The sequence below is a fragment of the Myotis daubentonii genome, chromosome 4, assembly GCF_963259705.1.
Source record: "Myotis daubentonii chromosome 4, mMyoDau2.1, whole genome shotgun sequence".
Taxonomy (NCBI): Eukaryota; Metazoa; Chordata; class Mammalia; order Chiroptera; family Vespertilionidae; genus Myotis; species Myotis daubentonii.
The window spans coordinates 87,097,702-87,111,516 of NC_081843.1; the positions used below are offsets into that span (position 1 = coordinate 87,097,702).

The 13,815-nt window shown below is 51.3% G+C and overlaps 1 protein-coding gene across 2 annotated transcripts in view; it reads left to right on the forward strand.

Moving 5' to 3' along the window:
• AHRR (aryl hydrocarbon receptor repressor) overlaps nt 1–13,815 on the forward strand; it is a 72,286-nt gene that overhangs the window by 13,417 nt on the left and 45,054 nt on the right. For both annotated transcript variants that reach the window (XM_059694607.1, XM_059694606.1), the window contains exon 3: nt 1,767–1,948. In XM_059694607.1, the coding sequence (XP_059550590.1) occupies nt 1,767–1,948 (182 nt within the window). The remainder of the gene's footprint in view (nt 1–1,766; nt 1,949–13,815) is intronic.

Here is a 13,815-nt window from a genome sequence, read left to right on the forward strand (position 1 = left end):
AATAAAAAGACAAATAACCCAATTAAAAATGGGCAAAGGAATTGAATAGACGTTTCCCAAAGAAGATACACAAATTGCCAACAAACACATGAACAGATGCGCAACATCATTGCTCACTAAGGGCAAGCAAACGAAAGCACATTGAGATACTACTTTACACCCATGAGAATGTCTATTAGAATAAAAGGGGAAATCACAAGTGTGGGCAGGATGTGGAGCAGCTGAGACCCTCCTGCTGGGTATATGAAGTGGTGTGGCCCTCGTGGGAACAGTTTGGAAGTTTTTCAAAAAGTTAAACACAGAAGTACATATCAAGCCAGTTACTCCCCTGCTGGGTTTATGCCCAAAGGAACGGAGCACACATGTGAAAACTGGTGTCTGTGCAGCATATTCACAATACCCACCAGCGGAAGTGACTCAGATGTGCCTGGGCTGGCGAGGGGATGAACTAAGCATGGTAAATCCATGCGGAGGAACATTATTCAGCCTTAAAAAGAACGAAGTCCTGATAAATGCTACACCACGGACGACTCTTAAAAACATGATGTTCAGTGAAAGAAGCCAGACACAAAGTCTCACATTGTATGGTTCCATTTATGAAAAATGTCCCAAACAGGCAAACGCATGGAGAGGGAGAGCAGATGGCAGTTAAGTCAGTTAGTTTAACGTTATATGAATTATATCTCAACCAAAAAAGTGACTCTGGAGTTGGGGCTGCAGGTCCTGCCGTGGGTCTTGTGGCCGAGGCCCTCAGGCAGCACAGGGGACAACTTTGTAGACAGAACAAAGAGGATGGACCTGTTTAAGGCCCGCTTTCTGTGTGCTTACAAGTGAACACACTTAGGAAAATAGGAACTTCTGGACAAGAGACTCCAGCCCCTAGAGGCAGCGGGAGCCCGGGGCGGGGGGTGGATGGGGGGATGGCGGTGGGGTCAGCCCTGGAGCCAGCGCCCCTCCCAGCAGCTTTAGCGGCCATTTAGGGGCAGAAGGTTTCCTGTGGCGAGATCTAGGAAGAACAAGGGGGAGAAGCTGTTCTGTGAGGTGGGAAATAGGGTCAGAAGAAGGGGACCAGAGGGGCAGAGAGGGAGGTCACTGTGAGGCAGGTGGGGGTCTGGGGTGAGCGGGGGTGGACAAGGGACACCCCCTTGAGGGGCCAGCTGGTCTATTGTGGGGCAAGGGGAGAAAGCAGCCAGGGCCCCGCCCACCTGCACGGAGGCACAGCCCTTGACTTCAGGCCTTGGAGGGGTAGGTGGGACAGCGCACGGTGCCCAGGGTCCTCAGCTATCCTCCCCTCATCCCTTTCAGCCCTGCTGTGTGGAGGAGAAACTGAGGCCCAGAGAGGCCGCTTGCACGTGGACTGCAGGGCAAGGAATCCAGGTCCTAAGAAGGCCACGTGTTTAGACACAGGAATTACTGAACGAGGCTGAGCAGATACAGCCTAGAGCCAGCTGCCTTTCTCCCACTTCTGGGAAAGTTAGCACAGAGAGGTCAAGAACCATGCTGGAGTCGCACAGCTTGTACCGAGCCAGGTTCTCAGGCTACCTGATCTTCATCTCTCTGTTCCTTCCTCCCCGTAATGAGATATAGTCCCTGAGGTGCAGTTTCTGATTCTTAGCATGAACCTCTTAGGAATGGGTGAGTTTTAGTTTGTTTCAGCACTTTTTTTCCCCGGCGGCAGCTCCATTCTAAGCAGGGACAGGTCTCCACCTGTGTGGTCCATGGACTTTGGCGGAGTCACCCCAGTCTGACTGGCTGTTTCCCCACAGGAAGCCTTCTGTGGGGGCTGAGAAGTCAAACCCTTCCAAGCGGCACCGCGACCGCCTCAACGCCGAGCTGGACCACCTGGCCAGCCTGCTGCCCTTTCCACCAGATGTTGTCTCCAAGCTGGACAAGCTCTCCGTCCTGCGTCTCAGCGTCAGTTACCTCAGGGTGAAGAGCTTCTTCCAAGGTAGGACTCTCACCTGTGCCCACCTGTGCCCAGCCGGGTCTCACCTGGGTTCACCCTCTTTGCTGGATGGACAGTTTGTGCCTCATGTCCTGTGTGACCATTTAGAGGAGGATTCGCTGACTGCCGAACCAGACAGCTCTGATGGGAGGGGTAGAGCCAGTACCCCTCCCATCCGCCCCAACCCTTGGCCTCCCTCCCTGCCGGGGCCTTGGGGCTTCCTCACAACCCTAGGGCTCCCGGGACCAGGCGGAGCTGCTTCGCGTCCTGCTGTCGACTGGAGTGAGCTGGGTGGCCGGTCCCCTGGTTGCTTTGCGGTGCTGGGTGCCGGCTGTGCTCCCCACACCTGGTGCTCCAGGTCATGCTCATTCTCCATGTGGCCTGGCTCAGCTCCTGAGAAAGAAGTGTGCTTGTCACTTCAGGGACGGGTGGGGACTGCAGGAAACTGTAGAGTTCTGCTCTGCCTGCCGTCCACTTTTGCACTTCTTCATGCTGCTCAACAAAATGCCTTGGGCTGCAGTGAGGATGGACAGTGGGTGAAGGCTGAGGCCTGGGACCATGTGAAGCAGGTCTGTCCACTTTGCACAGCAGTGGGAGCAGTTTGTACTGAGATGTATCTGGGGTGAGACTCCGCCTCTGCCCGCCGCTAGCTTTCTCTGCTCCTCCCGGCGACGGGGCCGTTTTCCCGAGGACTCAGCTCTGTCCGCCTCGCACTCCAGCTGGACAGCATCACCGATCCCTCCTCCATAGCCCCGTTGGCCGTCATTTCCTCTCACGGAGCGGGAGCCCCAAATCCTCTGGCCCCTGCTGGCCTCTGAGGACCCCACTCTGTGTGCGAGATCTCTGCACGGGTGGTCTCGGCTCCTCCCAGCCTCTTTGTGAAGCCCACCCGTCTGTGTTCGCCCTCTGCTCCGGGACATGGACCCGTGTGGGTGGTGTGGGGCTGATGTCGAGCCGCGCTGAGATGTCCCATCATGGAAGGGCCATCTGCCCCCGGGAGGCCGAGCACACAGGCTGTGTGGCTGTGGGATGTGCTGAGCTGGGTGTGGTCCCGTGCGCTGGTGGCTCAGCTATCGGCCATGCCCGGGGCTCCTCTGGGGTATCCTGCATTCCTGTGCCTCCCCAGGCCACCTGCCTGTGCCCACCCCACACTCATGCCCGTGGACACCTTAGACAGGCATGTGGGCTGAGCTATTGCCGCCCAGTCCCCTCTTCTCTGTGAACACCCCGGGGTCCCTGGAGAAGCAGCTACAGCGGGTTCCCGTCTCCAGCCTTTATAACTGCCAGGGGCCTGGGTTCTCTCACTGGGTTCTGGGCCCACATTCAGAATTGTCTGAGTTGAGTCTGGATTCTCCTTCGCGGTGTCCACAGTATCAGGCTCATGTCCTGTCTGTCCCCAGAAGTGCCTTTATTTCCTTACGTTTTGGGTTACTGGTTGCCCTGGGACCTCGGGTCTCTGATGAGCCCACAAAAACTTGCAAACTTGAAAATTTCTCTCGGTGCTTTGTTGTGAGGTGGAGTGAGGGGCTTTAGGCGTCTGTATTCCAATCAGAAGCTGAATGTGATGTCCGTTCAAGTGGTTTTGAATCACACTCCTTTCAAAGTTAAAAATCAACAGTCACCGCCAGTGGGGCCTCCGAGGGGACTCGAGAGCGTGGTTCCAGGTCCCGTGTGGGCTCGGCACTGGCCGCCGGGTCCGGGGGCTTGGAGGAGACCCGGTGTGGCAGCTTTCTGACTTGGAGTCAGGGCCCTGTCCAGGCCTCCACTGGCCCTCCTGTGTCCCTTCAGGGAGGAGGGTCCGTCGTGGGTGTGTGTGACCGCTGTCACAGGGGCCCTGCTGGCTCCAGGCACCTCACATGGCCCTTGTAAAGGGTGTTGGCTGTGGGGACGCTGGAGAGGGCGCCCGAATGGCATTAACACTCAGCATTGTCCCTTGACCCTGCCGGGGGGGGGGGCCCTCCTCGCCACCCCCCTCCCCACCTCCCGTAGGCCCTGGCCGGCCCCAGTGCCCTGGAGTTGAACACGCGAGTGTGTTAGCAGCAGGAATCTCTGCATGGAAACGTTCCAGGGTTTTGTTTCGCTTTCCAGGGATTTTAATTTCATACCAAAATGTATCGATTTTATGAATAGGAAAAACTTAAATGTGTGAAACAGCCGAGAAAACCTTCGCAGTGCTGCTGTCATCTGGGTGTGGGGCTCCAGGTTCCTTGTCCTGGACCCAGCTGAGCCGGGGCTGCTGGGTAGATAGTTCCAATTAGTCTAGTAATTGTTAAAATCGTCACATCGTTCCTCATGTATGAGTGTTATAACCACACATTGCACAGTAATTTATACAGTCGGGGCTGAGCAGACTGCGGGGGTGGGGGCAGCACCCCCCAGGCAGCGCAGGAAGCCTGCTGGGGGACGGGTGATGGAAAGAAGGAATTGCGTCTCATCGGAAAAGCTGCCTGACTCTGAGAACCGGGACAGTAGATGTTACTGTGCCCTGACTGCTGGGCCAGAGGGCTGTGTTCATGGAGCTGAGAGTCCCTGGAGGGAGGCCCCGGGAAGCCCTGCAGACGCAGAGCACGTGCTGCAGACACACGCCAGCCCTCAGAACCCTCTGCCTGGCCTGAGGCTGTGGGGGGCACGTGTCCATGTCCCGGTGCCCAAGTCTCCCCTCAGCAAGGCCCTGTCCCCTCACCAGGCCCCGGTCCCACGCCTGGTGCTGAGGTCAGTTTGCTGCGGTGACCCGGAGCCTTATCAGGTTGTGCAGGATGACTGTGCTTTTCTAGGGGGGCTGTGATGTGATGAAGAAGTAGAGGAAGTCACACAGAATGACAGCGCGCCATCGCATGGGGTGCCAGACCCGCCTCTGGGAAGCACCTGTTTTATGGCTGCAGCTACTGGGCTGTTTGGACAGCTCAGGCAGGTTGGGGGCAGCCCGATGGGGTGGTCAGTTCTCCCTCCTCCACTGGCACATCCATGAAGACCAGACCTCCAGGCCCAGAGATTGGGAGGGACCGGTCACTCCCTATCTGGACCAGTCCAGCTGTGCCCAGCCAGGCCAGGGTTGGCAGTCTTGGAAAGACTGCTGTTCCCAGGAGTTCAGACGACTGTCCAGCTGTCCACCTGAATGCCTAGTTTTTAAACAGAAGCAGAGTGACAGTCCCATGTCGTGCCGACCCCACAGCCCCCAGTGGGGCAGGGCCCCTGCCTGAGCCTGGGAGGCGGCTCCCTGCTCCGCTGCAGGCCGGCCTGGCTGCTAAGTTCACAGAGACGCCGTGGGAGCGTCGAGACTGTCACCACTGAGTGAAATAGCAAACCTGATTCCGCCAGCGCACCCTTTCTATCAAGGCTTCCCAAGATGTACATTGTAGAGAAAATTCTAAACGCTTTCCTCAATTCATTTCCACTGAGTAGTTAGAAAAAAAGCCAAGCTATAAAAATTGGATCTTAATCTGTGCTTCCTGACTCAGAAGTGGGTGAATTAATTTCATTACCGCTTCTATAAAAAGTCACCTTTGGGAAGGACATGAACTGGAAAGTTTCATCTTCAAAGGGTAACAATGACCTGAAAATTTCCAGTAATGTTTAGTGTTGACTTTCATGAATTTTTAAAAGGCAGCGGGATTACTTTATTTTATTTTACTGGTTTTTGCACAGAGCAAAGGGATGGTGCTTCCGAGTTATAAACCCTCTGCTTGTACCCAAGAGCAGAGTTTTCCACTCGTAAATCTCACCATTCACGAGAGGGACGATGTGGGGGAAGGTGGGTAGAGGAAAAGCCTGAGGACCCCCTAGGTGGGGCTGGAGTGTAGAGGGGTTCCTTCCAGGACATGTGGACCCTGAATGTGTGGGCCCAAGAAGCCCCTCACCCGCTCACTTAGGCTGAGTGGTCAATTAGGCCGCCCTCCCTGAGCGCCCACTCATTCAGGATAAGGACCAGTGCCCGCCCGGCAGGGAGAAGCAGCTCGCACAGATGGCAGAGGGTCCACTGTCCACGCAGGTCTGGCACGTTGCCGGCGTCCCCAGCGAGTCACACAGATGGGAGCATCATTGGGGGTAACAGATGTGTGCTCCTGATGCCTGGGAGAGAAGTGCCAAGGAGAAGGGAGCCATCTCAGTAAACACAATGGAGAAGGGAAAGATTACAAAATCTGGAGATTCTTCCCGTTGTGACAATACTGTCCCCCCATTCTTCACGTACCCTGTGGTTAAACTGTCCTCCTGTCCCTGTGATTCTTTGTGCTCAGCCTCTGTCACCCAATTCCACATACGCCTGTCCTGTAGCCCTGACTGGATGGCCCTGGTTCCCTAGGCACCTGGGCTGGATGGGTCTGCTTCACCCCCATGGCAGGTGGGCAGGTCCAAAAGCTTTTCAGCCCTGCCTGTGTCACCTGGAATCTCACTGTAGTTGGCACCTGATGTCTCAGGGCCTCAGCCAGAATTCAGACCGAAAGAATTCTGCATTAACAACCTGCGATAACACAAGTAAACAGAAGAGCCATAGTCCCGCCCCTGGCATTCAGGGTCTAGCAGAGATGTAACCAGTCAGTCCTCCTGCTTACCAGTATAAGAGCCCCGAATACAAGAAAATATCTGAAACCTTTGAAAATATGTTGATGAGCCAGGGGAACATTGAGGAATACTCAGAGAACAAACTAAGTGAAGCTGAGGACCCAAGGAGAACGTCATTAAAGAGGATTGTGAAGGAGGGAATTCCAGGAGGTGGATCTGAGATGCAAGGAGGAAGGAAGATGAGAAGGTACTGACTGTGGGTACATCAGGCCCCAATTATATGAAGCAATACCACTAATACATTGGAAGAACAAAGAGAAACAAATTCCAGCCATAAGATTATATATACTTGGAGCAGGAGATGTGTGTTAGTCCAACAATTCTTGTATTAATTACCCTTGGAGGTTGATTAGCTAATTATACAATTTCCATGATAATCATCAAGACAAGCAAAATGGGATTTAACTTTCAAACTAGTGGAGAGAGAAAAGTGGAATGAGAAATGTAATCAACGAAAAGAAAAGACAAGAAAGGAGGAAAAAAAAAGATATGAAAAGGGTGGAGCGAATAGAAAGCACAAAATTCCAAGCATGTTACTAACTACAGCATGCCAACTAGCAGCTGGGGTTATAATGGTGGACAACTATGTGTGTTCACAGAGGCCACAGGACAGGGCAGTGAGAGGGTAGAGAGATCCTAAACAGAAGAAATCTGATGAAACCACATTAATGTCAAAAAATCAATTTTGGGGTAACAAACATTACTGGAAATCATGTGTCCTTACATAATGATTAGAACGTTCATTTCATCAAGCAGATAAAATAATTTTAAATTTGTGTGCTTTTAATAACCTAACCTCAAAAATCAAAACAAAAATCAACAGAACTATAAGGAAAAATAATACATGAATTCATCATCAGAAAGAAAGAGGTTAAATAATTCTCTCAGTATTTAATAGATCAAATAAATAAAAATCAGTAAAGATTATAGGCTATTTGAACAATGCAAAAATGGCTTAATCTAATGGGTATACATTAACCACTATAGTCTGAAACTACAGAATTTACATCTTTTCAAGCCCACATGAAACTTGTAAATGTATTGAAAACAGATTGGTAAATAAAGCAAGTCTCAATAAATTTCAACAGACAAAATGAATAATATATGGTAAGGCCTCAATGCAATTATGCTAGAAATCAATAATGAAAAGATGACTTGAAAACCCTCATATTTGGAAATTAACACTCTTGCAAATAACTCATAGTTCAAAGAAGAAAATGTGGTGGAATTTAGAAAATATTTACAAATCAAAATGTGTGGGATACAACTAACACAATACTTAGAAATAAATAACCTTAAGTGTTTATATAAAAGACGGCTGAAATTTTATGGCCAAAGCATTTAGTTTAGTAGTTTTGATTTTAGAAAAGCATAACAAACAAAAAGAGATTCAAAGAAAGCAAATAATAAAGAAGATGTTGGTGAAATAGAAAATAAACATACAATAGAGTTATTTTGCAAAGATTTGGTGAGACTGATGAAGGAGGAAAGAGAAAGTGTCAAGAATGTTGAAAGGACACAATGGTAGAAGATGTAAATATTTCAAGCTAATATGAAGCTAATATGAACAAATTCATGCCAATAAATTTGAAAACATAAATGAGTAAATTCCTAGAAATACAGCTTATTAAAATTGATTGAAGAAGAATAGAAAACCTTAATAGTCATATGACCATTAAAGAAGCCTAATCAGTTATAAATCTTCCACAAAGATAATCTAAGCCCAGATAGTTTTAAAGCAATTTCCACCAAATACTAAAGGAAAAATAATTTCACTCTATACTGAATCCTGTGGTGTTGAGTTGGAGTTGCAGGTATTGATGTGAAATCATGGATTTTGACAAATGTGGATATAGACATAAATATGTGTGTATAAAATGTCAGTGTGTTCTAGCTCTGTCCACTGACACCAGTTTCAGTGAGCACAACTTACATTCAGACCTTGGTATACAGACACCATTCATTAAAAGGAAAAAGGGTGTTTGTTGTTGTTTGTTTGTTTGTCTCCTTCCAGAGTTGGGGCAGGGAAAGTACAAGAGAAGCTAAGAACATTCGGGCCAGAAAGCAAGGCTGTGTTCGGATTGTCATGGGACACAGAGCCATCAGAAGGGGCTGCACTGGCCACATCTGGGCCAATTTCAACATTAACAAGAGGAAGGATAATAATGGATTCAACCCAGTGAATAAAATAGGATTCCATAGTCCACACTGATCAGAGAAAGCTCCTCCTTACAGTAAACTGCTGACTAACAGACAGGAGACAGGATTCTAGACAGAGGACTGTAAGTAGAAGAGGTGAATTATAAACTCACCATTTGGTAACCATTGTAGTAACAATTCAGGCAAGAAACATCAACAGTGCTAAAATTAGTGCTTCAAGTGGGGTGAGAAGTGGGATTTTCATAGTCTTGGCCTATCTCCCAACAATATACAAATGAATTACAAAAGTAAAAAACGTAGAGTGGAGAAACCCAGCACACACTGTCCTGGGTTTCGACCCCAGCAATAAAGGAATAGCTGACATCGTGCATGAGAAGAGCACACGGCCACTTCTGTCATATTCCTACTGAAGATGAATAATCATGAGGAAACACCCAACAAACCCAAACTGAGAGGCAGTCTGAAAAATAACTTGCTATAATGTTTAAAGCCAAGGTCATGGAAGTCGAGGATGGACCAAGGATGGACTTTAGATGGATGGGAACAGAGCGGGGGTGGGGGGGACAGCAGGCCCAGACCCCAGGCTAAAGGGATGTTAGTGGAACAGTATATAAAACTCGAAGGAGTCTCCGGGAAAGGATATTTGGGGTGCTTTGTACTATTCTGAAAACTTGCCTGTAAGTCCAACCTTGTCTCAAAACATAAACAAACAAAAGAAGAAACAAAGAAAACTGCACAACCGAACATTTGCTCTGAGGTGTGAATGGCGGGGCTCCTGGTGAGGTGTGGGGAGAGCGAGTCCTTCCCGGAGGGTGGGAGGCGGGCGGTGGCGGCATGTGGGGCAGCGCTGGCCGCAGCAGCTGTCAGGGAGCACGGTGTGCTTGTGTTTGTGAGGAAGTCACGTTTGGACCTTTTAGGATAGCCTTTGGCATTTTCAGGCGCCCAATCTTTTTGTAAAGAGAAGTTTGAGAATAGCCAGCGCTTTCCTCACAGCCACCATAGCCACCAACCATTCTCACAAATGAGCAGCGGTGGGTGGTCAAGCGGGAGCAGGCTAGTGGGTAGCTGTGGCCGTGAGGACTGGGTGTAGCCCGGCAGGACGGGGTGCCATGGAGCGCGGAGATGGGCCCTCACCTCAGATGGGGGTGCTCTCCTGACAACCCAGACACCTGTAGTTTTCTTACAGCCACGGCCCTGCCGGTCCCTCTGCTCCTCCAGGTCTTCTCATCAATTCAGTCTGTATCTGTCCAGGGTGAATTATGCGTGACCGATAGGAACCAAGAACCTGTAGTGACATGTGATTGACATATGAGGAAATTGAAGGTGATGATGACTGACAGGCCAACTTCAAGTCAGAGTTATTTGCAAATCTGGGTAACTGGAGGCTTAGCCTCCAGTTTTTACTCTATGAACCTACTATGACTTTACTATAAATTCATGACTCATGCAGGAAGCAGAGGCCCTCTGACAGCTGAGCTGGGCACTCCTCTAAACTCCAGGGCGCCGGCCTGGGGGTGGACGGCTCTGGGACTGCTGTCAGCTGGGGCTGCCACTGAGGACACTGTGCGGGGCTGTCCCTCCAGGGCTCTGTCCTGTCTGAACTCCAACCAGGACTCCCTGACTGTCGCGCTGCGAGGTACTGGGCCCTGGCTCATGCGCCTCGTCTTCACACCTGCACATTGTGCAGTTACTAATTGAATAAATATTTGAATTTTTAAAAGCATCAGGACACCTTTTTCCTTTTTGTTTTGTTTTGCAAAATGTTTCTTGAACCCTCGGCTTGACACTGGTGCACTTTACTTCCGATGTATTGAAACTTAACAAAAACACCCAAATCGTTGGCTTCTTCCAGGTTTTATGCCATGGACAGATATGGACCTGCAATGCATAGAAATCTCATTCCTTTTCTTTTTCTTCCCAAAGTGCTGTTCTTGGTTGCACTTAGCACTGTGGCATGGGGATTGCAGGGAGGGTGTGTTCGCGCTGCAGGACCTGTGACCAAGTTTCCATGGAGCCCCCGTGGGCTCCACGGAGGAGGGCCTCAGAAAGTGGTTAGCAGTGCAGTCTCTTGACCGGAGAAGCCAGCCTCACTGGCCACTGCTCCGCACCATCACTGGCTCTGAGGAGATGCGTTTTGGTGGTTCTTTGAGCCACATCGCAGTGTGAAATGTCTAAAGCTTGCTGGTGCATTTTAGAAAACATGGGGGTTCTATATATGCATAACCCACAGACACCGACACGTGTGGTGAGGGCCAGAGGGAAGGAGAGCGGAGGCTGGGAGGAGGTGGACAAAGGTGGGAGTAGGGAGAGGGGGAACAGGGACATCTGTAATAGTGTCAACTATAAAAATAACGTAAAAAAGGGAAAGAAATAAAAAGAAAATGTGGAAGTTCTTTCTATAGGAAGTTAACAACAACTTGATGCATAAACATCTTGGAATGTGCTTTCATTTCCTAAATACATGAAAGGCACATGTTTATTTATACTCCTGACGAGTTTTCTTGTCTAAGGGAACTTGGGGCTTTGAGTGGCAGCTTTAATCCCTTCTCCCCGCAAGCTGTACCACTAGGGAGGGTGGACAAGCATTTGGGAGAACGGACACGACACCAAACCCCACATGCTGGGACCCTCTTCTCACATGTGTGCCACACTCTGTTAAAGCACGTCCGCACCATGTGTGGAAAGCTTCCTCACCAGGAGTCATTCTCCCACTCATTGTCTTAACCCAAAGGAGGACATTCGCATGCTCTGTGTTCATACACACACACACACACACACACACACACACACACACACAGCATTCACACACAAAGACACACAGAGCATTCACACACACCCAGCATTCACACACTCAGTGTTCACACCGTGTTCAAACACAGCGTTTATACACACACATCCAGAGTGTTCACACGCAGCGTTCACACACATGGCATTCACACACAGTACTCACAAACACAGCATACACACAGTGTTCAGACACAAAGCATCTATACAGACTCACAGTACTCACAAACAGCGTTCACACACAGAGCATTCACACAGAACATTCACACCCACATACAGAGTTCCCATAGGCCCTGCTGGTTACTCCCCCTTCTGTGGTCCCTCCCTTCTGTTTTTTGTTTGTCTGTTTTTTACCTATTGGGGGGGCACTGCCTAGGGAGGGGGCGCCTGCTAGACAGTGGGGAGGCCAGTGCGCTTGCCCCCTCACCTTGCCCCCTGTGCTGCTCTTGGGGGTGTCCTCCAGACCAGGCTGCAGCCAGGTGAAATGGGCATAGAGGAGAGGGGTCACTGTTTTTCCTCCAGAAACTCCCCATCCACCTACAACCTGGGGCAGACGGTGGAGCCTGCAGGTGAAGTGCCTGCAGAGAATGCCCTTTCATCAGGCGGGTGAGGTCCCCACAGATCCACAGAGGGAGCTCTTGGGTAGAGGAGAGCTAGTGAGAGGCCCATCCTCCCCAGGACCAGGCCAGCACGTCCTCAAGTCCTCACTCTGGGGGAGAGGACAGGGGAGAGGACAGATGCAGCTCTGCGATGCTCTGAGCTCCCCTAGACGCACAGGGGCAGCCTGGACAGCATTCTGCTCCCTCTCACCTGGTGCCACGTGTTTTCTGGGAGGGCTGGGGCTCTCTGGAATCCTCGTCATCCTGGCCCCTCCCCAGACACTCACCCAGGCCGACTAACCACGTGTGCTGGACTCGCCTGCTTTTAAAGTGTGTGTGTCCCTTGCCTATTTGTAGCCGTGTGTGCACAGCAGGCTGCCCAAAGCCACTGTGGTCTTTCCAGATCGCCAGGCGCCCTCGGTCTCTCCTCGTGCACGTTGAGGTTAAAGCTGCCTTTACTCGTTTCCTGTCACCCATCTGAGCGCTCGATTGGTGGGGACTCCACCTCCTTGGGGTGATGGGGAGAAAGCTGTGCTTGTCCGGGTCTCCCGGTCTCCCGCACAGAGAACCTGTGGGTGGTATCCAGTGCTTCTGCTCACCCGCCCCCTCCCCCTCCCGTGCAGAGCCCAGCAGGTGTCCCACACTGAGCACCAGCTGCTTGGAGTGACAGGAAGGATCAATTGTCTGCACCCCAGGTGCAGGCAACACAATCTGTGCAGAAGGTAACTGAGGCCAGGAGCTTCCTCTACAAATAGTCTGTAGCCATCAAGAAACCTAAGGGCATGTACACTTCATGTCTCTCTTCCAAGGCAAAGCGAGGAGTTTATCTTTTAGTTCTCAGAAAGTGAAGACTGAAGGAATTCGTACAACTGTGAGGTGGGGGCCCACGAATGTGACGTCAGTGAAGGTGCATGTGTAGAGATTAGAAGTGGAGCATCCCCTCCCTGCAACTCCACCCCCTCCTCCCACCTCCCACAGAGTACCTGCCCCCCCCACCCCCCTCTGCATTTATTTGCCTCTCTCCCTCCTTTGGAGCACTGACTCTCTCTGCCCACCCCCTCCAGCACCTTCCCTTGAGGCACCTGCACTCTCTCCCTGCATCTACCCTTTCTCCCTCCCTCCCCTGGATCACCTGTCCTCTCCCAGAACCTTCCCTCTCTCCCTCCCCTGGCTCACCTGTCCTCTCCCAGAACCTTCCCTCTCTCCCTCTCCTGGCTCACCTGTCCTCTCTCCCAGAACCTTCCCTCTCTCCCTCCCCTGGCTCACCTGTTCTCTCTCCCAGAACCTTCCCTCTCTCCCTCTCCTGGCTCACCTGTTCTCTCTCCCAGAACCTTCCCTCTCTCCCTCCCCTGGCTCACCTGTCCTCTCTCCCAGAACCTTCCCTCTCTCCCTCTCCTGGCTCACCTGTCCTCTCTCCCAGAACCTTCCCTCTCTCCCTCCCCTGGCTCACCTGTCCTCTCTCCCAGAACCTTCCCTCTCTCCCTCCCCTGGATCACCTGTCCTCTCCCAGAACCTTCCCTCTCTCCCTCCCCTGGCTCACCTGTCCTCTCTCCCAGAACCTTCCCTCTCTCCCTCACCTGGATCACCTGTTCTCTCCCAGAACCTTCCCTCTCTCCCTCACCTGGATCACCTGTTCTCTCCCAGAACCTTCCCTCTCTCCCTCGCCTGGCTCACCTGGTCTCTCCCAGAACCTTCCCTCTCTCCCTCCCCTGGCTCACCTGTCCTCTCTCCCAGAACCTTTCCTCTCTCCCTCCCCCGGAGCACCCA